Source organism: Mercenaria mercenaria, chromosome 9 (assembly GCF_021730395.1).
Source record: "Mercenaria mercenaria strain notata chromosome 9, MADL_Memer_1, whole genome shotgun sequence".
NCBI lineage: Eukaryota > Metazoa > Mollusca > Bivalvia > Venerida > Veneridae > Mercenaria > Mercenaria mercenaria.
The window spans coordinates 28,301,206-28,327,154 of record NC_069369.1 but is presented as its reverse complement, the minus strand read 5'-3'; the positions used below and the strand labels follow the sequence as shown (position 1 = coordinate 28,327,154).

The 25,949-nt window shown below is 36.9% G+C and overlaps 1 protein-coding gene across 1 annotated transcript; it reads right to left on the bottom strand.

The window, feature by feature from the left end:
* Positions 1 to 331: 331 nt before the first annotated feature.
* Positions 332 to 25,093, bottom strand: LOC123546078 (F-box/WD repeat-containing protein 4-like). Its single transcript, XM_053550480.1, has 10 exons — positions 24,660 to 25,093; positions 19,220 to 19,318; positions 17,407 to 17,670; positions 14,957 to 15,008; positions 14,871 to 14,906; positions 11,840 to 11,940; positions 11,145 to 11,210; positions 8,304 to 8,441; positions 2,581 to 2,716; positions 332 to 1,317 (listed from the first exon to the last, which is right to left on the bottom strand). The coding sequence occupies exons 1-10, from the start codon at positions 24,947 to 24,949 to the stop codon at positions 1,201 to 1,203; spliced, it is 1,299 nt and encodes a 432-aa protein (XP_053406455.1). The 5' UTR covers positions 24,950 to 25,093; the 3' UTR covers positions 332 to 1,200.
* Positions 25,094 to 25,949: the final 856 nt, after the last annotated feature.

The window sequence follows — 25,949 nt, the reverse complement described above, 5'->3', positions numbered from 1 at the left end:
AGGGGCATAATTTGAATAAAATTGTTAGAGAACAGCTAGGGCATTGCTACATACCAAATATCAAAGGCCTAGGCTTGAACTTTCAGCACAAGAAGATTTTAAAGTCCATCTATCTTAGTCTATGTAAACCTTGGGACCCCCAGGGCTGGCCTTTTTCCTTTTATCAGTCAATGCAAAACATGGGGACCCCAATGGGCAGGGCCTCTTTTTGGACCAGGGTAATAATTTGAAAATCTTGATAGAGGAGCACAAGGGCAATGATACATACAAATATCAAAGGCATATGGTCTTGTGGATTTCAGATAAGAAGATTTTTAAAAGTTTTTCCTATATAAGTCTATGTAAAATTGGGCCCCCGGGGCACGGACTTTTCATCTCAGTGGCATAATTTTGACAACATTTACAGAGGACCATTCGATGATGTCACGTGCCAAATATCAAGGCTCTACGCCATGCGGTTTTGGACAAGAAGATTTTTTAAGTGTTTCCTTTCGGTTGCCATGGCTACCGAGTTCTGTGTGGAAATCAGTTCTTTGAACAACTTTTGAAGGGGAACACCAAAAAAACATCAAGGCCAAGTTTCATCTATTTCCACTAAATGGTTTCAGAGGAGATGTTGTTTAAATGAAAGTGTGGATGGACCTTCGGACGGACGCTGGACGGTGAGCGATCACAATAGCTCGCCCCGAGCACTCTGTGCTCAGGTGACTAATGTTCAAGCCATCCTTTAAAGATTTATTATTATGAAATAATTTGCATTTCCCAACATGCAAATGTTGGAAAGTTTTGCTGGACAGGTCAAAAATAAGGTATTTTTTACATTATGTCTCCTATTTCCAACAATATTAAGCTGAAAACACCATACCAGTGTTTTATCTGAGATGCTATTTCGGCTCAAATACCGGTAAGGGAAAACAGAGAAAATCTTTTTTTACTGACAACTGAACTAAACATTTATAAACATTACTGTAACCATTTTTGGCCTCCTCTTGGATTTTTCTTTTCAACAATTTGGGGTCCAATTCTAGCCAAGGTCACATATACCCGTTTCATAATACAAACATTAGGCAATTTCAATATCACAGATCTATCAAACAAAACATAACCCTTTTAACAAAAAATAATGACAAGGAAGAATGATAACAACCCAATTTAAAAACTTCTTGTAGGCATTCTGCCAACAAGTAGAGTATTTATACATCATGTCGGCAGGACAGAGAAGTCAAGAGTGTTGATGCTCATGTCCAGTGCAGCATACATCCGTGAACAATCAAATGCCACAGAATAAACTGGACTCTTCTGTGAGAGGAAATACTCCTGAAAATATAATGGAACTACAGGATTACTAGGGCCTGCATATTATTTACTGAATATTTTGCAGTATGACTGAGACAGATAATCAGTAAAGTTCACAGACAAAGTTCACATCACACTCCCACCCCACCTAAAACTCAATAAATGTATTTTCAACTCACACTAAATTAAATGCAACTAGAGCTATCACTAAAGGTGACGAATGTACCCCCCGCATGCACTGACACAGTACATTGCAATTTCACGCACACAAGATTGCATAATCTATTGTGGACTGTTTGTATACAGTATAGTAACAAAAAAAACTAAAGTCCCAAACTGAGCCAGAAATATTTATCTAAAAGAATGTAACATGACCATGCACAACGAGGGTTTGGTACTGATCACTTGTGTGACGTTTCATTAAATTGTGTGCCAAGGCTTGGTTGATTTCGGCACGCACAAGTTTTGCATATGAGACTGTATGTTCATAGTATGTTAACAAGAACAAAGTCCCATAAACTCTGCAATTTTTGGGTTGCTGAAAGAACCTAACATGCCCCATGCATCAACTACTGTTGTTACTGATCACTTGTGTGAAGTTTCATTAATTGTGTCAAGGGATGAGGAGAGATGGTGTGCACAAGATTGTGTCTACGTATTATAGTAGAGTACAAAAATACGAAGGTCCCATAACTCTGCAATTTTTTTCTGAAAAGAACCTAACATGCCCATGCACAACTATGTTGTTACTGATCTCTTGTGGTGAGTGAGTAAACTGTGTCAGGGGGATGAGGAGAGATGGTGCGCACAAGACTGTGTCTATGTATTAGTATAGTAAAAAAAACAAAGTCCCATAACTCTGCAATTTTTTTTCTGAAAGAACCTAACATGCCCCATGCACAACTACTGTTGGTACTGATCACTTGTGTGAAGTTTCATTAAATTCTGTCAAGGGGATAAGGAGAGATGGTGCGCACAAGATTGTGTCTACAGAGACAGACAGACAAACAGACAACCTGAAACCAGTATACACCCCCCCCTTACAACTTTGTTGTCGAGGGGGGGGGGGGTACAATTAGGTTTCCTTATCAGAAAACTTTTAATTCATTTATCATAAAATTTCAATTTAAAATGGTAATTTTCCACACATTTTGCATAATCATGACAGCAAAAGTTGTGTATTTAGATGGGGGTTGGATTGGATTTTGTTTGACAACATTTTTCATTTTTTTTTAAATCAAATCAGTTAACAAAATTTGTTCTCAAGGATATTTATTTGTTTACCTGAACTGGCTCTGATTTTCGTTTGTCCCACAATCTTATCATACCGTATCTAGCAGTTCCAGTTACCATGGTAACATTTCTATCGGTTTGCACGCAATATAGTGTAGTATCATAGGGTTCTTGCCATTCTTCAACACTAGAATAAAAGTCAACAACATTTCTTACATTTCAATATTAATAAATTCTCTCTTTCAAATCATATAAAAGTTTTGGGTCTTCAGAAAAAAATATACTGGTAAGCCATCATTATACAGATGAAGCAAGTAATGGGATTTTCTTTAATATTTCCTTTAGTTTGTAACAAGAGCTGTCTGTAAGACAGCGAGCTTGTCTTTTCACAGAGCTTGACTCTGAATTTGAGCTTTGCCAGTAAAATCTTTAAAAAACTTAAACCAAAAAGTTAAAAAGGGGCCTAAGTCTGTCAAAATTCAAATCAGTGATTTTGAATTGTTTCTCATGGTGTAAACTTTGATAGTTAATAACTATTTTAAGTTTCATGTCAATAGCTTTGATAGTAACAGAGATATTTGACCTTATCAAAACCAACAGCGATGGCAACGCCTATACCCAGGCAAGTGCAATAGCTCTACTTTTTTTTCAAAAGGTCGAGCTAAAAATAGGAATATTATTCGAAAGAACACTTGAGAAAGATAGAAAAGTTATAGTACTTAAGACCATCTTTGCACTCATGCCAACAGTTGATATTTCACATTATAATCTGACATCCATTATAATGAAACTTAGGATTGTGTCCACAGGCACAGGTGCCCATCCTGGTCACTGTATTGGTTTCTCTTCTCTAGGTGAAAATATTTTCACGATATTATGTCACACTAACTTTTGGCACTTTATGCGTATTTTTCATTAGGTCAAAGAACATAACTCTAGTCTGGTTGAGTAAAATCTCATATAGAAAACCAGGTGTGCAAATTCACATGCTTTATGACTCTAAGTGAAATACTTTTTGAGACACAAACTTGTATGCCCATTATGCATTTTTTTAACTATCCAGGACCTCAACTGTGGTCTGACTGACAAAAATCTGGGAAAAACAAGTGACCAAGTATTGCACTGGCAAAACGTAAGTCCCCTATCGATGGAAAACTTTAATAGTGACCTTGACCTTTGACCGACAAGCACAGGTCATGTGTTGACACATTGTCTCATCATAGGGAACATTTCTGTGTAGCATTAAGATAATCCATCAAAGCATATTAAAGTTATGGAGCAGAATCAATTTTCAATTGACCATCAATAGTGACCTTGACCTTTGACTCACAAGCATATGTAAATGTATATGTACATGAATAATCTACATACCAATTTTGAATTTTTTCTCTTTATTCACCATACAATTTTATGAACCTAGCTAGACTTGCTTGTAGAGAAATTGCAAGGATCCAAATTTGCGAATGGAAAGACGGACAGACAGAATTCAAAGTCCCTTGGTGTTACCGGTTTTATAGGGACTCAGAAAACTATTCCATGCTGAATGAAATTCCTATGCTGTTTCAGTATACTAGGTCACATACTTTCTGAGATATGTGGATACAGATTTCTCCATTTTACACAAATTTTTGCTCTAAGTCATGGGCCATAAACTCTGATCTGACTTAGGCATCATCTCTACAAAACCCATATGCACAACTTCGGCATTCTGAGTAATATTCCTGTAAATATTCATACACCATGGTCTCAACCCAAACAAACCCCCACCCACAATTTTTTTAAACCCCCCCGGGCCCCCCCCCCCCCCCCCCCCCGCCCCCTGGGTGTTGGGGGGCGAAATACACGGGACACGAACTAAGGCCCTTTTTATGCATATTTTTAACTAAGTCAAGAACTATAACTCTGGCCTGGCTGTGTGAGATCCAAATTAAAATATCAGGTGTACAACTTCCTGTGCTGAATGGAAGGACGGACAGATGGACTGACTGATGGATGAACAAAGGCAATTCTAAGTGTTTTTGAAGGACACAAAGATGAGGTTGTTCAGACAGTAAGAAAATGAACCAATGCTAGTTGTGGTAATACAGAAATTTCTTGATAACAACACTATGACACAGAAGATTAACTGAATGCGTTTGAACTTGTAAGGTCTTCAAACTTTATACCTTGCTAAATTCTAGGTAAGAATGAAGATCACGAAACCAATATTAATTCAATACATACTGGTTACAATACCATGTCAGTGGGTTGACTAAAACAACCTGGTCCCCAAAATAACTTATAATATGAAACAAGAGGGTCATGATGACCCAGAATCGCTCACCTGAGTAATGTGAGCCACATGTTTCAAATGATAAACTGATGCTAAAATATTAGAAAGTAGGTCAGTAGGTAACATTCATGGTCACTGAAAGGCAGATTTAAGACTGGTGTGCAAAACTGTACATGTTATCCAAATTTCAAGGCTGTAACTTAAACAAGAGATCACAGAGTGATCTTGGCATCCACCAATGTGCCATTTTTGAGTGTTCCAAATTTCAAGACTTTATTGACTAGCTCAAGGTCAAATTTCATTTCCGTACACAACCCACTGATGATGTGGTCCAAATTCGACAGCAGTAGCTTGAGAATATGTGAGTAGGTCACTAGATCTAATTTCAAGGACACAGTTCTTTGTACACAAAACTATGCTTGTGCATTCAAGTTTAAAAGGTGTAGTTGAGAAATTTGAAAAGTTGGTCACTAGGTCAATCTTAAAGGCCAAAAAAAGTTTAATTTCGCGTACACATAAACTATGGCATGTGGATTCAAATTTGATGGCTGTTTGCTTGGAAATTGAAAGTAGGTCACTAGGTCTAATCAAGGTTAAATTACTCTTCAGAACATTAAAAATCAAAATCAAAGTTAAATTACACTTCAGAACACCAATCTATGATGTGTTCCAAATTAAAAGGCCTGTTACTTCAAATAATGTGGAATGGTAGGGTCACTAGGTCAAATGTCTAGGTCAAAAGTTTGTTTCGGAACACAATTTCTTATGCATATGGTCTAATTTGAGCCTGTAGCTACAGAAATGCAAAAGTAGGTCACTAGGTCAATCTTTTAAGGTCAAAGTTCAATTTTGGTACACAAAAATATGCAAGTGGTCCAAATTTTGAAGGCTGTTGCTCGAGAAAATGTGAAAGTAGGTCACTAGGTCAAATCAAGGTCAAATTTATTTCGGAACACCGAACTATGCATGTGCGTTCCAAATTGAAGCCTGGTACCTTCAAAACTGATGAAAGTAGGTCTCTAGGTCAATGCTAAGGTCAAGTTTGTTTCGGTACACAAACTATGCAAGTGGTCCAAGATGAAGGCTGTAGCGTTGGAGAATGTGAAAGTAGGTCACATAGGTCAAAATCAAGGTCAAATTCATGTCGGAACACGAAACTTTGCATTTGTGGTCAAATTTGAAGCCTATACCATTCAAATGTGAAAGTAGGTCACCAGGTCAATGTCACGGGTCAAGTTTTTTTTTTCAGTGCACACAAAAATATGCAGGTGGTCCAATCTGAAAGGCTGTAGCTACAGTAAATGTGAAAGAAGGTCACTAGGTCAAACTCAAGGTCAAAATCATGTCAAGATTCATCTTGCCAAATCAGAAACCATACTTGTGGTCCAATTTGTCGAATGTTGTAGTTATTGACAAAGAAGATTTTAAAAGCTTTTCCCTATATAAGTCTATATGAACCTGTGACCCAGGGCGGGGCATATTTGACCCTAGGGTATAATTGAAACAAAAACGTTGTGGTAGAGAACCGCTAGATGATGCTACATTATAAATGGCAAAGCCCTAGCTTTGTGTTTAGACAAGAGATTTAGATGTTTTTCCCTATATAGTCTATGTAAACCAAGTGACCCACCGGGGCGGGGCCATATTTGACCATAGGGGGATAATTTGAACAATCTTAGTAGAAAGACCACTAGATGATGTCACATACAAAATATCATAGCCTCGGCCCTGTGGTTTTTGAATAAGAGTTTTCCAGAGATTTTCCCTTTATAAGTCTATATAAAACCATGTGACCCCCGGGGCCAGGGCCATATTAAGGACCCCAGTGGAAAGAATTTGAATCATTGGTAGAGGATACTAGATGATGCTTATACCAAATATCAAAGCCCTTAGGCTCTGCGGTTTTGGACAAGAAGATTTCAAAGTTTTTCCCTATATAAATCTATGTAAAATTTAGAAATAAACAAAGGGCCCATAACTCAACTAAACATTGTTGAACCAGTTGATTTTTCAGGGGGGGACACCACTAGGTGTCGGTACCAAGACATCATTTGACAAAGTTTGGTCAAACTCCCCCAGTAGTTTCTGAGGGAGATGCAGATAATCGAGAAATTGTTAACGGACGGACGGATGGACAGAATGATGGACGGACCATGGATGCAGAGTGATTTGAATAGCCCACCATCATGATGATGGTGGGCTAAAAACAAGAAAGTAGGTCAGTAGGTCAAGGTCACAGTCAAGTGATCCCTAATCGCTTGGGTCATCAGGTAATTATAAATTAAAAAAAAAAAAACAGTCTAGGAAATATGACCTGATAATTTTTGAAGAATTTTTTTTATATAACTCATAATTATAACTGTGACCACAAGGGTGGGCCCTATTTTCCCCCCAGGGGCATAATTGCCCCCCCCCCCCCGCCCCCCCCCCAAAATACTTGTTAGAGATCCACCAGGGCAATACTACACACAAATTCAAATGCCTAGGCCTTGAACTTTGAGTCAAGATATCTTCTTTTTTTTTTCCTATATAAGTCTATGTAAAATTGGTACCACAGGGGCAGGGCCTCTTTTCACCCTGGGCCATAATTTGGAACAATTTTGGTTAGAGAAACACTAGGAAAGGCAACAAACCTTAAATATCAAAAGCCTAGGCCCTTGCAGTTTCAAGAAGAAGTTTTTAAGTTATTTTCCAATATAAGTCTAGTAAACATGAGGAACCCCCCGGGGGCAGGGCCTCTTTTCACCCAGGGACATAATTTGAACAATTTTGGTGAGGACCACAAGGCAATGCTACATACCCAATATCAAAAGGCCAAGGTCCATGGGTTTTAGACAAGAAGATTTTAAAGTTTTTTTCCCTATATTAGTCTATGTAAAACATGAGACCCCAGGGCAGGGCCTCTTTTTCACCCCAGGAGCATAGTTGAACAATTTGGTAGAGAACCACAGGCAATGCTACAACAAAATATCAAAGGCCCGTAGGTCATGTGGTTTTAGACATAGAAGGATTTTTAAGTGTTTTTACTAAATGGTCTATGTAAAAACTTTGTGACCCCTTGGCGGGCCTCTTTTCACCCAGGGGACTATTTGAACAATCTTGATAGAGGACCATAGATGATGTCACATGCGACATATTCAAGGCTAACTTACACCTTGCGCGTTTTTGGACAAGTAAGACCGTTTAAAGTTTTTCCTTTCAGGTTGCCATGGCAACCAGAATTCTATATGGATTAAATTCTTTGAATTATTTGAAAGGGGACCACCCATGGATCATTCCTGTGACGTTTGGTGTAATTCTTCCCAGTGGTTGTCAAGGCGGAAAGATTTCTTAGAAAAATGTTGACGGCACGCACGACTGACGACGGACATTGAGCGGTCACAAAAGCTCACCATGAGCCTTTGGCTCAGGTGAGCTAAAAACAGGGTGTGTCTCTCTTTAATACTCAACTGCAACAAGCAAGCACCATTAAGTTGTAAAATTTTAAGAATCCCATACTGACCAGCGTCCAGACCGCATATCCCACATCCTTAAAGTTGCATCATAGCCACATGTCAATAGAGTATTGTTATCTTCATATTTCATGTCTAACACTCCAGCTCCATAACGGTAACTCCCAAGAGAAAATATACGTTCTGCCCTGCAAATTGATTTTTTTTAAAAAGTCAATAGAATTGGGTACAAAAAATTTCTCAACTTGTTTTAATTTGTTAACAGCAAAACATCCGATACTGGAACCAATATTTCTTGATAAGATGTCATGTAGAACATTTAACCATGCAAATTTCAGATACATGTCCTCTGAACTGGAAACATACAGTTTTGCTCTACTGATGTAGCACATGCAAAATGATATTTTTCTTCACAAACAACATTAATCCTTACCCTGATAAATTTCTATAATGAACTTGTCCATCTTTCAATCTGACAGCAACAATACCGGTTTAAAACGGCAGCACACCCCCGTGAATGTTCCATGTGAACGATGACGTACGTGTACTGTAATATGACGCATATATGCAATTCAAATATATGTGCGGATCATACGAGTTCAGACTGCAGGCTGACATAATGAAGTTTAAGACTAAATTTCACACTTTGATGAATATGGCAAAACAGTATGTCTTATGATCCTACTAACATTGTACCATTCAACACGATATCTGTATGGGTTACAGATATGAGATGAGACAATTCTGTAAAACAGAAGTTAAGAGATACGAGACAATCCTAAAAGCTTAGTGCAAGTTTCAATGTAACATGAAACTAGAGCTATCACTAAAGGCGATGAATGTCCCCAGCATGCAGGACACAGTTACATTGCAATTTGACGCCATACAAGATTGCATAATTATGTGGACTGTATGTATATAGGACTGTATGTATACAGTATAGTAACAAAAAACAAAGTCCATAAACTATGCTGAATATTTATCTAAAAGAAGTGGACAGCACCATGCACAACTAGGGTTTGGTACTGATCACTTGTGTGAAGTTTCATTTAAAATTGTGTGTATAGGGTTTGGAGATAAAGGCACGCACAGATTGCATATGCAGACTGTATGTCAATAGTATGTTAACAAGAAACAAAGTCCCTTAACTTCTGCAAGTTTTGTCGCTGAAAGAACCTAAACATGCCCATGCACAACTTCTGATGTTAACTGATCCACTTGTGTGAAGTTTCATAAAATTTTGTCCAAGGGATGAGGAAGAGATGGTGGCGCACAAGTTTGTGTTTATGTATATAGATAGTAACAAAAAAACAAAGTTCCCATAACTCTGCATATTATTTTTTTCTAAAAGAACCTGAACATGCCCCATGCACAACTACTGTTGGTACTGATCACTTGTGTGAAGTTTCATTATATTGTGGCAAGGGATGAGAGAGGATGGTGCGCACCAAGAATTGTGTTCTATGTTTATAGTATAGTAACAAAAAAACAAAGTCCATAACTCTGCATATTTTTTTCTAAAAGAACCTAACATGCCCCAAGCACAACTACTGTTGGTACTGATCACTTGTGTGAAGTTTCATTAATTGTGTCAACGGGGGATTAGGGAGATGGTGCGCACAAGATTGTGTCTATGTATATAGTATAGTAACAAAAAAAAAGTCCCTACTCTGCATTTTTTTTTTCTAAAAAAAACCTAACATGCCCCATGCACAAACTATGTTGGTTACTGATCACTTGTTGTGAAGTGTCATAAAATTGTTGTCAAGGGGATGAGGAGAGATGGTGCGCACAAGATTGTGTCTATGTTTATAGTTATAGTAACAAAAAAACAAAGTCCCATAACTGCTGCTCTTTTTTTTAAAGAACCTAACATGCCCATGCACTACTACTGTTGGATACTGATCACTGGTGTGAAGTTTCATTAATTGTGTCAAGGGGTGAGGAGAGATGGTGTGCACAAGATTGGTCTATGTATATAGTTATAGTACAAAATAAACAAGTCCCATGACTCTGCATTTTTTTTTCTAAAAGAGCCTAACATGCCCATCACAAACTACTGTTGGTACAGATCACTTGTGTGAAGTTCTTAAATTGTGTCAGGGGATGAGGGAGAGATGGGGTGCGCACAAGATTGTGTCTAGGTATATTAGTATAGTAAAAAGAAAACAAAAAGTCCCAGACACTTGCAATCTTTTTTTCTAAAAAAGAACCTAACATGCCCCCCATGCACAACTTACTGTTGGTACTGATCACTTGTGTGAAGTTTCATTAATTGTGTCAAGGGGATGAGGAGAGATGGTAGCGCACAAAATTGTGTCTATGTATATAGTATAGTAACCAAAAAACAAAGTCCCATAACTCTGCAAATTGTTTTCTTTAAGAACCAACATGCCCGATGCACAACTACTGTTGGTACTGTCACTTGTGTGAAGTTTCATAAAATTGTGGTCAAGGGGCAAGAGGAGAGATGGTGCGCACAAAATTGTGTCTATGTATATAGTATAGTAAAAACAAACAAGTCCCATACTCTGGCAAATTTTTTTTCTAAAAGACCTAACATGCCCATGCACAACTATGTTGGTACTGCTACTTGTGTGAAGTTTCATTCAATTCTGCAAGGGGATAGGAGAGATGGTTGCGCACAAGGTTGCGTCTACGGACAGACGGCCTGACGGTCAGACAGACAGACAACCTGAAACCAGTATACCCCCCCTTACAACTTTGTTGTCGGGGGGTACAATAAGTTCCAGAGATGGGACAGACTCGGACAGAACAAAGAGATTCTAGTATAGCAACCCATCCCCACAGCACACATTTTGGAGATGGTATGGTTACAAACTACCAAAAATGCACATACATGTATCAAAATTATTTTACTTGATACTGACCTTTCTGCATCCCAGACTGACAATGAAGGACTCCCTTTACATCCAGACGTACCTACAGTAAAACTCCTGAAAATGTATAACAAGATGGTCTCTATATATCAACCTCTTATTCATGCGGCCAAGTTAGCAGTTACTTGCAGACTACATGATAGTACTGGTACTGAATCCAAGAACATTGTTAAAGTTGTCTGCCCCTTGTCGGGAAACAGAGATAAACACAAAACTGTTTTCCTGCAACTCTGAACATGATTGGCTGATGCTATCTGAACCTGAGTTTTGCATTAAATCTTTCATGCATATATTACATTTGGGATAAGAAAATAATTGTACAGGGCCCTCAGTTATATCACTTTAAAGGGTGGCCAACCCACGTGACTTTTGGATACTATACACACGGAGAAAACGTCTTGAATCAGGTAACATTTTGCCTATATTTTCTACTTGACGAATTTTCATAAAATGAAGTGTGTCTAAGACAGCAAAATAAGTGCTTTCCTCCACACAAAGCACCTGCCTTCAGTTCTCAGTCCTCTTTTCAATCACTTCGCACAACTGCTTTTCATACTGTGGAAATAACATACACGCTTCTGTAAAAATGTGGGGATTCTGAGCAATAACCTTCAAAGGTATAATATCATGTTTCAAAATGTCAAATACAAGAAGGAAATACTAAACAGAGCCAGTCCACTACTTACTGTCCATTTGTTGCCATGGCAACTGACCAGATACGATCCTTCATGTCTATTGTAGCTCTTACAGGATTGTTGTCAGAATCATCATGTGACATTGCTAAAATCTGAAACAGAAAAAGTCTTAAACATAGACCAAAAATCGAAGTATTTATAGAATATTGAGCCGTACCATGAGAAAACAAACATAGTGGCTTTGCGACCAGCATCCGCGCAGTCTGGTCAGGATCCATGCTGTTTGCTATCAGTTTCTCTAATTGCAATAGGCTTTGAAAGCGAACAGTAGATGCGCAGGCTGGTCTGGATCCATGCTGGTCGCAAAGCCACTCTGTTGGTTTTCTCATGGCGTGGCTCATATTGTCTTTCAACTGTGTAGGAAGAGAATTGAGCTGCTTGGCAAAAAAGCTATTTCATAGGTACCTGAATGGATTTCAACTTTTAAAGAAGAAATGTGTGAAAATCTTATTTGTTCACTGAGATTTTATTGCATGGCTTACACAACCATGATATTTACAAAAATAGTCTCCCTTTACAGTTTACAGAATCCATGGTTGTGTCAATCCAAGAAATCCAAACGAACAACTAAAATTCTATATTTAATATTACAGGTTTGATCGCCAATAGCGGATTCTTCCCAATAGGTGGATCACTTGAGATATTTTGTTTTTGTTAATTTTTTTAAAAGTTTATCAATGGTATGCTAGACCTTTGTGGTAATGAATGTAAATGTTTACAAATATTGAATACAGAATATTTATTTTACTTTTGTTGCATCATCACAATCATGTCAATGATCTGCTTGACCAAGCCATTTGCTCGTCCAGAAATCCAAGCTCATTTTGAAAGGTTAATTCTGCAGGAGACTCACCCATTTCTTTTCAACAAATAAGGTGACCTGAAACCTACATTAACATACTATGAGGGTTAAACCTTCTAGGACCAGTATTACCAGAAATGACTTATAATTTGCTCTCACAAAGATGTTGTAGCTTTCCTAGCAAATTGTAGTGAAGTTGCATTAGCGGTTAACTGGTTGCAAAGATTGCTGCTCCTGGTAAGGAAGGTGGTAGTGTTGTGTGCAAGTTACTAAATTTTCAAAAAAGTGATATAATGATCTTACTTTGTGAAATCAGTCAGCTGCTTAAAAATATCAAAGAAGGTGTGTAATGAAACTGGAAAAAGAGCTGTCTCCATAGGATGACATATGCCCCCGATGGCACTATCCATTACTAATTGGGTATGGCGATCCGATGTTTGAGTTTAGGTCTCTCTTTGACTACGGAGCTGGGTCTAGCGGCGACACGTCGTCTTTTCTGTGCCACACATCATGCGTAGTTATTTTAAAATCCCATGCATGAATGACAAAGATAGGACCGGACACGCCCATAATGCATCTATCATGAAATTGACCTTTAACGTCTAAGTGTGACTTGACCTTTGAGCTACAGACCTGGGTCTTGCGCGCGGACACGTCGTCTACTGTGGTACACATTCATGCCAAGTTATTTGAAAATCCATTCATGGTTGACAAAGATATGAACCGGGGCACGCCCATTCAATGCACTATCCTTTAATGTCTAAGTGTGACCCTTGACCTTTGAGCTACGAGACAGGGTCGTGCGGCGACAAGTCATCTTACTGTGGTACACATTCATGCCAGTTATGTAAATCCATCATCGATGACAAAGATTTATGGACCGGACACGCCCATCAATGCACTTTCCTTTTAATGGTCTAAGTGTGACCTTGAACCTTTGAGCTCGGACCTGGGTCTTGCGCGCGACACGTCGTCTTTACTGTGTTACTCTTTATTGCCAAGTTATTTTGAAAAATCCATCCATCGATGACAAAGATATGGGACTCGGGTCACGCCCATCAATGCACTATCCTTTAATGTCTAAGTGTGAACTTGGACCCTTTGAGCTACAGACCTGGGTCTTGCGCCACGACACGTCGTCTTATGTGGTACACATTCATGCCAAGTTATTTGAAAATTCCAATCCATCGATGAACAAAGATATGGACCGAACACGAAAATTGCGGACAGACTGACAGACGGACAGGACCGATAGACTGACAGACGGTTCAAAAAATATATGCCTCCCTTCGGGGGCATAAAAATGGAATAGATTACAGTTAGACTAAAAATGGTTTCTTAAAGGTTATTTCCATTGTCTCGTTATTAAATACTGTGAAACCTGAATATTTTAAGTATGTTTCTTCATATATCTAGATTTTCTATTAAAGAATGAAAAACAGCTGATTTCTGTTATTTTTTATGGATTTAATTCAGATGATCCCCACTATACACTGGCTTAGATCGGTATTGGTGATATGATTTGTTTGGAAGAAAACACGATGGACTTACAAATCAACATTTTCTATACTGAAATAAATGTTTTAAAAAATTTAATTTGTTTTTATTAGGAATAATATGCATATTTTGAAGACCAGTTGATAAAACAGTTTTATGAAGATGAATGAATTATCGCTAAAAAAACTCATAAGTGATCATTATTGGGACCAAACTGTATCTTTAAAATTTTGAGATCTGTGACTATCCATCCCCATCAAAAATCTCTGTGTTATAAAAAAACAAAACAAATCTTTATGCCAAAGAAAACCAAACTAATTCAAACAATGTCAATGTAGACCAACAGTTGAAACTTCAATAGTGTACAGATTACAACGACAAAGTCAAGAAAACAATCTGAAATGCTTATAGAATCAACTCTGTTCATAAACATAACTCTGAAAACAAATGACTCATGCAAAACCCCAATTTCTGCCAGATCTGAAAACACATCCAATCAAAGAATTTGACAATATGATTACATGAGATGTTGTAATGATAATACGGAATAGTCTGTTTAACGGGAAATAACTCCTGCTGATTACAAATAAAATTAACTTTAATAGTTCTGTCCCTTGATGCAGATATTAATAACTCATCATTTTGTTTCAAAAAATCAGATGGAGCTAATAAATGCCTTATCTTCACAGTTCCTGCCCCTTGATCAAAATAAACACATCTTACCTTCACAGTTCTATCCCTTGTAACAGATATCTGAATCTATCATGGAAAATCTACAGTCTGTGTATCTGTCATGTGGATTTTGTACATGATTCCAAACATCTGCCACTATCACAGTCAAATACATATAAGCTGCCATCTCTGTATACAAGGAAATTGTATGATTTTTAATCAAATGTCACTCTACCTCTTCACATGGAAAACAAGAGAAAAGTTTAACACTTCAGGGCTTTTTTTTAGTTAATAGGTTGTTCCAGAAAATCATGAAATTTATTGATCATTTCGAAAATAAGTGACGCATCAAATAATTATTTTAACTGATGTTATTTCATTGTATACTCTACAGGACTATAGATTTTAACATTAAATACTGTATAGCGGGATATTTTCAGGGTGCCAAATGTTCGCATTTTTTCAAGAGTTTTGAAATCACGGTGTCTTAATTTCGCGGAAACTACTTCGACTGCAAAATATAAACCTTGGTTGTATACAACAGAAAGGGAGGTCACTATATTAATATAATATAGGCACAATATTAACTACATTCACATACATAATAGTTATAAGCAATATTTACACAAATAAAATGTATGCTTTTAACGCTGATATTGAAGTCCTGTGCGCTAGGATAAAAACATGTTTTCTTTTTTCTGTAAGTGCTATAATCATAAATAGATAATACTATGAATAGTAAGATGTTTGTTAAAGCAGTTTGGCGATTGTATTAAGCGATGTATAATAGTGTAAGATGCAATTATCAAAAATCGTTTTGTAAAGTATAAACTCTATATAACAATTCTATATTTTTCACAGCTTTATTTCCCATGTGCATGATTTATATATGTCCATGTTAAGATATGTTGACAAAGCTATCATCCAGTATTTGACCACATCTGCGAAAAGGAAGATCTGCCTATCCGCCAAAAAACTTGGTGCATTTTTCATGTTTACAAAGCACATAGAGGGAAATCGCATCTAAATTTGTGAGAAAAGAATGCCATCAAGGTTGCGTACATGTATGTGTCCGGAGCCTGCACAGATCGTCAGCAACCTCTAGAACTGATCCCCTAATAACATTTTTAAACAATACTTAAAATCTGAATTTCATACATACTACGCTGGAGAAATTCAAAAGGAACTGAAGGCCGGCGTCGAACTTTCGAACATTAAGGCCGACGTGTTGGTCAGTGGTCAAGCCACTCCATGCACAATGGCTTGTAAATGCAGTGGAGAGTTAGGCTAAGAAACAAGACATTTTAGTGGATCAAGTGATAAAGCTGGACTGTAGTTATCTAATTTTTTACCTATGCGTGTACAAATGTCTTCATTTGATAATGAAAATAAAAGACAAACTGACTTGTACCAGTATCACATACTGATTTTTCTTATCAATAAAATGAACAGTTTATAATTTGTGAGAATGTTTGTCAGGGTAAGTAACAATGTAAGAATAGGAAAAGTTTGTAAGAGTGGTCCCCTTGGTGAAATGTACATATATTCGCGGTAACAAAAAATCACGGTGTTTAGATTTCGCGCTGTCAATGTTGACCGCGAATATAGCAAAAATTAAACCTCCGCGAATATAACCTTCTATACAGTATCAGTCATATTATTTGAATATTTTTGAAATAATGGACAGCAGTCAGTGCTAGTTGGCGCATGCTCAATTTTCCTCCTACAAAAAGAAACAGCTTCCTTTGACAGGGTAAAAGGATTAACCAAATTACTTTTTAAAATAAATGCAACACACTATTTGGCCCTTTAAGCAAATTTTGAAAAAGTCAATGGCTCTGGTACAGCTGAGTGAAATCCCAAACAAAACCCCAGGTGAACAAACACACATGCTGAATAACATTCATATAATGTTTCATTACCCTAGCTCAATTGCTTTCGAGATAGGTACACCGCAAACTTTAAGGCCCTTTTATACATATATTTTACTATGTCAATGGCCATAACTCTGGTCTAGCTAAGTCAAATCCCAAACAAAACCCAAAGTTCACAATTGAACATGCTGACGAATATTCCTTAAATATTTCATGTCCAATGAAGTGTATTTTTGACTAAGTCAAGGGCCATAATTACAGTCTGGCTGACTGAAATCCCAAACAAAGGTGCACAACTTAACATATGCTAAATAGCAATCCTATGTGATTTTAAAACTCTAGTTCAAATATTTGTTGAAATATGTACAACACAAATTCTGACAAACGGACAGACATTAAATTCTGGACATGGGCAAATATAATTTGGGGACAGTGTGTGTGTGTTGTCGGGTTTAACATCTTTTTCAACAATTTTTCAGTCGTATACATGTAACGATGATGTCTATTTGTAGCAGTGAGCACAATGCCAAACTTTATAGTGCTGCCACAATACTGACACCAGGCTGACCATTCCAAGCACTACTTTTTTACGTCTTTGGTATGACGCGGCCAGGGATCGAACCTATGACCTCCGCACTCGAAGCTGGTGCTCTACCACTAGGCTACCGAGGCAGTCTAATTTGGGGAGAGGGAGGGCAACAAAGAAGTCTTACCTGCAACCACTAATAGTAACATTATCTTTCACAACAAATCTGCTAACATCTTTGTTTATTAAGTTTGGGTGCTTGTTATTCTCTGCTGAAAAATTTGCCCTTCTTCTACGCTGCTGTCTCCCATGCTGTTTCGGGTCTTGCAATGTCAGGTGCTGCTTCTTATCTTCTCGTATTCTGCCATCACTCTGAATCCTATAGCATCGTATCGTGTTACTGACTGAGAACCAAATAGTGCCTCCTGTGTACTGCATCCATGGCAACTGCCTGTGATGAAATATTTAACATAATTGTTGACCTACCAAACCCATAAGGTCTTTTTATGAACATCAGCTTTAACCCTTAGCCTGCTGCAGGCGAATTTAACAGCCTTTGCAAACAGCTTGGAACCAGATCAGACGCCGATTAAATCGGCGTCTGATCAGGTTCCAAGCTGTTTGCTACTCTGACAATATTTCTTCCAATTTTGGAGCAAATTGAATGAACTTAACAATTTTAGCAGACGACATTTCCAGCAGACGACAATTTACCTAGCATGCTAAAGGTTAATTTACAAGATACAGCTATAAAATAAAAGTCAACCTGAAGGTCTCCTATAGGTGGTAAAGATATCTTTAGTAATGTAGTTTCATGGCCAAAAATGTATTTTTCCAAGTTGAAAAAAAATAAGAAAAATCACAAATTTGGAAAAAAATACCTGAAATTTTATAACCATTCATAAAGTGACAAAAGCTCCGTAAAGCTGGCCAATATATGCCCGAAGTTTTAGATCAGAGAAAGAGGTTGTAAAATTAAGAAAAAACATCAGGATGTGTGTGTAAGTGGTGTGGATAATGTGGTCGTGGGATGGGATAGAGGGGGTGATGAGATACTTTGGCAAAAGAAACTAAAAGCGGCTGGAAGGCGGAGAAGTAATTTCAACTGTTGCACTCTGCACATTGTCTCATCATCACCTACAGTACCTTTACTTTAATTTCGCATCAACACCTCAAATAGTTTTTAAGTTGTGTTTCAGACAGGAAATATGAAGGATAGATTTGACCTTTAAGCTCAACTTTAGATAGTGACCTACCAACCCTTGTCCACGTGTTCTTTACATCATCACATTGCCATCAACCTATAAGCCAAGTTTGAAGACCATTATCTTGAACTGTTTTTAGTTAAGCTCACGACGCAGTGTTTGAAGGACAGATCTGACCTTACTGTCACAGTTCATGCATTCTGCACATCATCTGTTTATAATCGACACTGCTGTATGTCTATGCCAAGTTTGAAGTCAATACCTTGAACTGTTTGGGTACGAAATACGACAGCAACATTTGACCTTTAAACTCAATTTTTGACATTGACCAACTCATGTCCTCTGTACATCGTCACACTGACACCTAGCTTTATGCCAACTTTAAAGTAAACACCTTATGGATATTAAGTTATGCTCTGGATAATACATACGGGAGACAGATTTTACCTTAAAGCACCACTGACCTACCAACTTGGTTTATGCAATTCACACATTGTCTACCAAGTTAAAAAAATTCCTAGAATGGTTATTAAGTCAAACTCCATACACAAAATATGAGGGTCAAATCTGACCTTTAAGCTCCATCTGTCATCTTAACCTTTGACCTACAAATTTGGTCTATGCACCAGGCATATCATCTCATCACCATTTTATTCAACCTACATACCAAGTTTTAAATCAATACCTTGAATTGTTATCAAGTTATGCCATGGACAGGCAATATGACATCACATAATATGTCTTAAAAAGAATTTTTGGAGACATGTAAAAAGAAGAATACAATCTAATACAAACCTCGGATTAAGCCTGCATAAAACCTTTTCATGGTATTTCTTCTCAACCCAATTATGGGAGAGCCTTAACTGCTCTTTTACACATGGACTGTTTATCGGTCTACAATAATAAAGACATTATTATTTTAAATAAGGCAACTTCAAAACCTGACATGTTTTGTCAGTAATTTTGTAAAACTATTATAAAACTTAATACTAGATTGATGCCCATGGGCACCATGTCGTGCCTGCCAGTTGTCAACTTAGTGTCAAGATAAAACATGACCTTTGACCTCAAGCTGTGACCTTGACCTTTGAGATACATGTAGGAACCTCAGGTTTGCGTATGACACTCAGTCTCCAGGCTTGGGGTAATAAAAAATATAGTAATCGTAATCACATGTAATTGATTACTCAAATACAAATATTCAAATGTATCTGATTACTCACCTCAATCTGATTACATGTAATGTAATGCTAATCAATTAGTGAATTTTCTGCCTGTAATTATGATTACTTTTGATGACTCTCTGATTATTGGAGGAATAGTATGACACCAGGGTATAACTAGAACTGTCACAGGAGTGACTCATACCCCCACCATACGGTCTTGTCACAGAAGAATGGCAACCATAAGGAATCTTAAAAATACTTTGGAGTACTTCATTCTGGGCTTCCACATATAAGTAATACTAGTATAATACTAGTATAGTAATACTAGTAAATATATTAAATCTCTAATATTACAGATACACTAAAAGTGAATACAAAAAAATGTCTTACCGACCCATGTTACCACGGAAAAATGTTTTTACTTTTTACATAGGACTTATAATAAAAAAGTTAGAAAAATACCTAAAATATTGAAAATCTAAAAATAGGATTTCTAAAAATAGACTAATTCCTGGAATTTAAGGGGAAGAAACTCAGTACAAAGGTTAAAAAAAAGGTTACTTCCCTTCGGCTCTAAGCCAATCAGAATGAGATATAGTGAAAATACATCAAAATTAACCTTAAATTCTAGGTAAAAGGGGACACAATTCAAGAAAAATAGTGTCAGAGTTATGCACCTTGTGTCAAATGATGTGGGTGATGAGGTGGAACATCTATTTTAAGTCTGAATCAAATCCATTCAGTAGTAATTGAGATATAGTGAAAATACATCAAAATTAACCTTAAATTCTAAGTAAAAAGGGGCATAATTCATGAAAAATTGGTGTCAGAGTTATGCACCTTGTGTCACATGATGTGGGTGATGAGGTGGAACATCTGTTTTAAGTTTGAATCAAATCCATTTTGTAATAATTGAGATATAGTGAAAATACATCAAAATCAACCTTAAATTTAAAGTAAAAGGGGACATAATTCATAAAAACTTTATGTCAGAGTTAAGCACCTTATGTCACATCATCTGGGTGATGAGGTGGAACAACTATTTTAAGTTTGAATCAAATCCATTTTAGTAATAACTGAGATATAGTGAAAATACAACAAAATTAACCTTAAATTCTAAGTAAAAGGGGACATAATTCATGAAAACTTGGTGTCAGAGTTATGCACCTTGTGTCACATGATGTGGGCACATGATGTGGGTGATGAGGTGGAACATTTATTTTAAGTTTGAATCAAATCCATTCAGTAGTAACTGAGATAAAGTGAAAATACATCAAAATCAACCTTAAATTCTAAGTAAAAAGGGGTATAATTCATAAAAAAATGGTGTCAGAGTTATGCACCTTATGTCACATGATGTGGGTGATGAGGTGGAACATCTATTTTAAGTTTGAATCAAATCCATTTAGTAATAACTGAGATATAGTGAAAATACAACAAAATTAACCTTAAATTCTAAGTAAAAGGGGACATAATTCATGAAAACTTGGTGTCAAGAGTTATGCACCTTGTGTCACATGATGTGGGTGATAAGGTGGAACATGTATTTTAAGTTTGAATCAAATCCATTTGGTAATAACTGAGATAATAGATTTCGGGACGCGACGGGACGGGACGCGACGCGACAAAACTGACTCCTATATACCCCCCTCAAACATGTTTGGTGGGGGTATAAATATATAAATTTACAATGTAAGTGATTATCTAATATGGTTGCTTCACTTCATCTGGAGAATATTCCTAATTAGTTCAGTGTAGTCAAAAACATTTCAGTTCATTATCCCTAAACAACTGAGAGGTATGATATATAATACAAGTTATTTATAGTAACAACAACCCTTTGACTTTAAAGTGTGACCTTAACCTTTCAGCTAAGGGTCCGGGTTTTGTGCAAGCCACATTGTCTCATCCTGGGGAACATTTGTGCCAAATGATATTTTAATCCCTTGAGGGATGTACTAGCTAATTTCAGCTAGTAAATAATATACCAAGCAAATGTCTTCAAAGCTTTAATAAAGTTGGTTCTGCAGTTATACATTTTTCAGATGTAATGCTTGATTGCAGCTGGCATTAAGTTAACATGGAAGGCTTTGACTTCGATACTGGTTTAAGTATAGGGATGTTGGTAGAGCTACTTGTTCTATAATAGGTAAAGAAAGAAGAAATTTTGATGTTTCTGCAGGAAAAGCTTACATGTGATAAAAAGAATATTCATAACTTTATCATAACATCAGGCATTGTAACTGACCAACCAGAGAGCTGCATTTTCAAGCACCTGCCAGTTTCCACTTGGGAAAAACAAAGTATTTTAATAATGAAGATATACTGGTTTCGAAGCAGTTTCCGTCGGCTAATAGTATCCGTCAACGCGTTATTTTACGTTTCGTGACGTTCTTCACAATGAAGTCGAGATTGTTTTCAGACACTGCAATCCAGAGCTCTGTGAAATTTCAGCAACAAAGGGTAAAAACTTTCCAAGAAAACTTGAATTGTTCATTCCATAATTGTTTTGTTTACATTCCACACATGGGGGATTGCACATGCAGCTTAGATGCGCAAAGAATTACTCTGTAGTCCCCAGTTAAGTTGAAGGTTCCTTCGTTTGGCAGTCGGAACCAGATGATTTACCAAAAATACATAATAAAGATAAAAATGAGTCATTTCTGTGCATCTGCAATAAAAAAAATTTCACAATTAAGAAAGCAAAAACCAATATGAAATATAGATGATTAGGTTGCCCCTGCCAGATTTTCTTATCGAAGGGGGGTAACTGGTCACATACTATGTGCTATACAAAGTGACGGTTGTATCCTTTACGTAGTATAAATTGTCACCATGATGTCAATTGGCCGAATAGCTCAATCGGTAGAACATTGGCTTCACAAGCATGAGATCGCTAGTTCGAGTCTCAGGTTTTGCTTATTTTTTTTTTACCTCCTATTTTCAACAAGCCTAATTTAACACTTGAACCTTCAAACTTCTTAAAATTGTATTAATTTATTTCATCAGAAAGATTAAAAACCATGGATGGTGCTTTTCTAGTTGTATTCTGAATATGGTAATCACTGTAAAAATGTACATATTATAAATATTAAAACAAAAATTGATGACGGAAACTGCTTCTGTAGTCAACCAATTCAGCTCTTAGTTTATTCACCCCTTTTGGAGCCCCTGTGTGTGTGTTATCACGTGCACCAGACACTATTGACATTTATGTTTTCGTAAAGCAGAAGAGTTAAGGTGTTCTCCTTGGGAGCATTTTATGGAACTGAAACGTTCAAGAAAAAAGATATTTTAAAAACATTCATTTTATGATGGAAACTGCTTCGATACCAGTAGTGACTTTAGAAATAAATATCACATTTTTTTCAGAAGTCAAATAAGATTTATGATTTCACATGCCCAAGACCATGCTACAAAGTACAAAACTGCTAAGTTTCACTGAAAAAATATGTGGATTTAATACTTTGATTTTAGTTCAAAGTTTGAGATTTTACATAAGGAGTCTATGATAAAGTCTGAGTAAAATGTAATCTTTACCCAAGTGAAATTAAAAGTATCATTCCGTAATGTTTTGGACATGTTAAAATTATAAATTACCTCTCGTTTAATAAATTCAATATGAAGGTATACAGACACTAAATAGAACAAGAGCTGTCGGAGGACAGCAACGCTCGACTATTCAACAGCCTTGTCGACTGAATGAATAAGAAAGTCAAAAAAGGGGCATAATTTAGTGAAAAAAGCAAAATAGGGTTATGGAACCTGGATCAGCTCATGACAGTGGACAAGTGTGTGAAGTTTCAATCCATTCCCATAAGTGGGTAGTGAGATACCAGCTTACATATATAAGAATTTAACCAAAAACTCCTAAGTTGAAAAAGGGGCATAATACTGTAAAATGCGATGTTGAGTTATTGACCCTTTGCACTGCATGTCATATCATGACAGTGAACAAGTGTGTGAAGTTTCAATCCTTTCCCATTAGTGGATACTGAGGTACCAGCTTACATATAAAAACTTAACCAAAATTTCTATGTTGAAAAAGGGGCATAATTTTGTAAAAAAAGCAAAATAGAGTTATAGGACCTACTTTGTGCATGTCAGATCATGACAGTAAACAAGTGTGTGAAGTTTCAATCCATTCCCATTAGTGAGTACTGAGATACCAGCTTACATACAAAACCTTAACCAAACATTTCTAAGTTGAAAAAGGGGCATAATTTTGTAAATAAGCAAAATAGAGTTATGGAACCTGTGCAGTGTAAGTCAGTTTATCACAGTTAATAAGTGTGTGAAGTTTCAATCTATTCCCACAAGTGGTTACTAAGATACCAGCTTACATACAAAACCTTAACCAAAAATTTCTAAGTCAAAAAAGGGGCATAATTTTGTAAAAAAGCAAAATAGAGTTATGGAACCTTTGCAGTGTAAGTCAGTTTATCACAGTGAATAAGTGTGTGAAGTTTCAATCCATTCCCACAAGTGGTTGAGATACCAGCTTACATACAAAAACTTAACCAAATCGGGACGCCGACGCATGGGCGAGTCCAACAGCTCTACTATTCTGTGAATAGTCGAGCTAAAAATGGCGCTATTTTCTTTGCATTTTTTTTGCTAAAATCACATGACAGATCTATGCTTGACATGTAGGTAACATTTTCATAATGAAATAACAACATGACAAAATTTTTCATGGAAACTTAAATCATACACCACCAGTATAATTTGGGGTCTCATTGTTTAGCTGATTTTGCAGTTTAACTGTGTGTTTGACAGAAATTATTTTTCTTGCATCAAACATGACCCCCACTTTTCTTTTGATTTTTAGTTAGCACTGACAATATTCTTCAAGAAAATGTAAGTTACAGAAATTTAAAATGGGTCCTGATGTGTGCTGCGGTCATTGGAAATAGGTCAATTTTATATAGAATAAAGAACAACAACTATTTAGTGTGTTATAACCTGAAAAGACACTTGTTAATATTGATTCAGACCTAGAATAAAGCCCCAAAATGCGTTCTGTCACGAATGTTTTAGATTCAACACTAAAATGTGAAACTATTCACCTGTTGTGTAAGGAATATGTGCTTGCTGGCACAGCGGATGATCCAATCACAGTGGATAAATTTCTATAGGGAAGCCAAACTGAATCTGATTGAATCAGTATGTTCAATTTACAGCAAACTTGACACAACCTGCAAAGCGTTTTTATGTCACATTTCTGTAAGACAGCATATAAGACATCATCAGGGAGTTCCATAAATCTGGCACGGGTCGACATAGCTGTACCGGGATCTTGTTGTGAACAAATATTTCCGCCCTCCAAGGGCAGTTCCTGGGCTCCACTTGCTGCCATTTCCAACTTTTGACTTCGTTATCAACAACTGGTTATTTCTTTTGAAATCAGTATTCATTTTAAGCCTTTTAAAGAAATCTTACATATGTTATTGTGAAATAACCATTTTTTTGTTTACCAAAATTGCTTGTTCCGGTATGCTTTCCATCGTACCGATCCGTACTGTACCGTACATCTCTATCTACTGCAGCGCTCCTCTCTGCGAGTATTATGTGCAGCTGCACGCATGTACAAGAAGTTAAAAGTAGATTGGATAGGAGGATAAAAGTAATACACGGTGTGTATTGCAGTATAAATACAGTTGATAGTGTTAAAAACAAGAAGGATTTACAGATAAAAGCAGTTTAAAAAACAGGTCTATCATGTTAAGCATTGTGTACAAGTTTGGTCACACCCTGTTTAAACTGATTCAGAGTGGGGGCTTGCACAAGTTGTACTGGAAGGATATTCCAAAGTACTATGGTGGCTGGGAAGAAAGAGTACTTATAGTAATTACAGGGAGTGAGGATCTGAGTATAGGAGTGGGGATGCATATGTCTTGTTAGACGGGTTGGGGGGCTGACATAGGGGGGAGTGGCACAGCAACCAAACCATTCACTATCTTGTAGAACATAGGAGGCGTGAATCAGATCTCCTATCTTTAAGGGTACGCCATCTCAGCTGACATAGCATGTTTGTGACACTGCTGTAACAGGGGAGTAGTCATGTAATAGTCGTAATAGGTTAAAGGTCAGTAATTCAAATCCTTCTTTGTTTCATATAAAAAACGACAACTTCAGGTCGTCTTTACGTATCTTTAGAGAACATCACTTTTTCCTACACCTATTTTTCATGAAAGTTCTATCACAAATGAACGAAAAAATGAAAAGAAAATAAGGGGTTATGTAGTTCCTAGTGAAATGCCAGTCAGTTGTGGTCTGCTACCCTAAAATGGCGCATATTTGCTCTCGTCCGCGCAATAAACACCTACTTCCGCTTTCGATCTGCAAAACTTGCCATG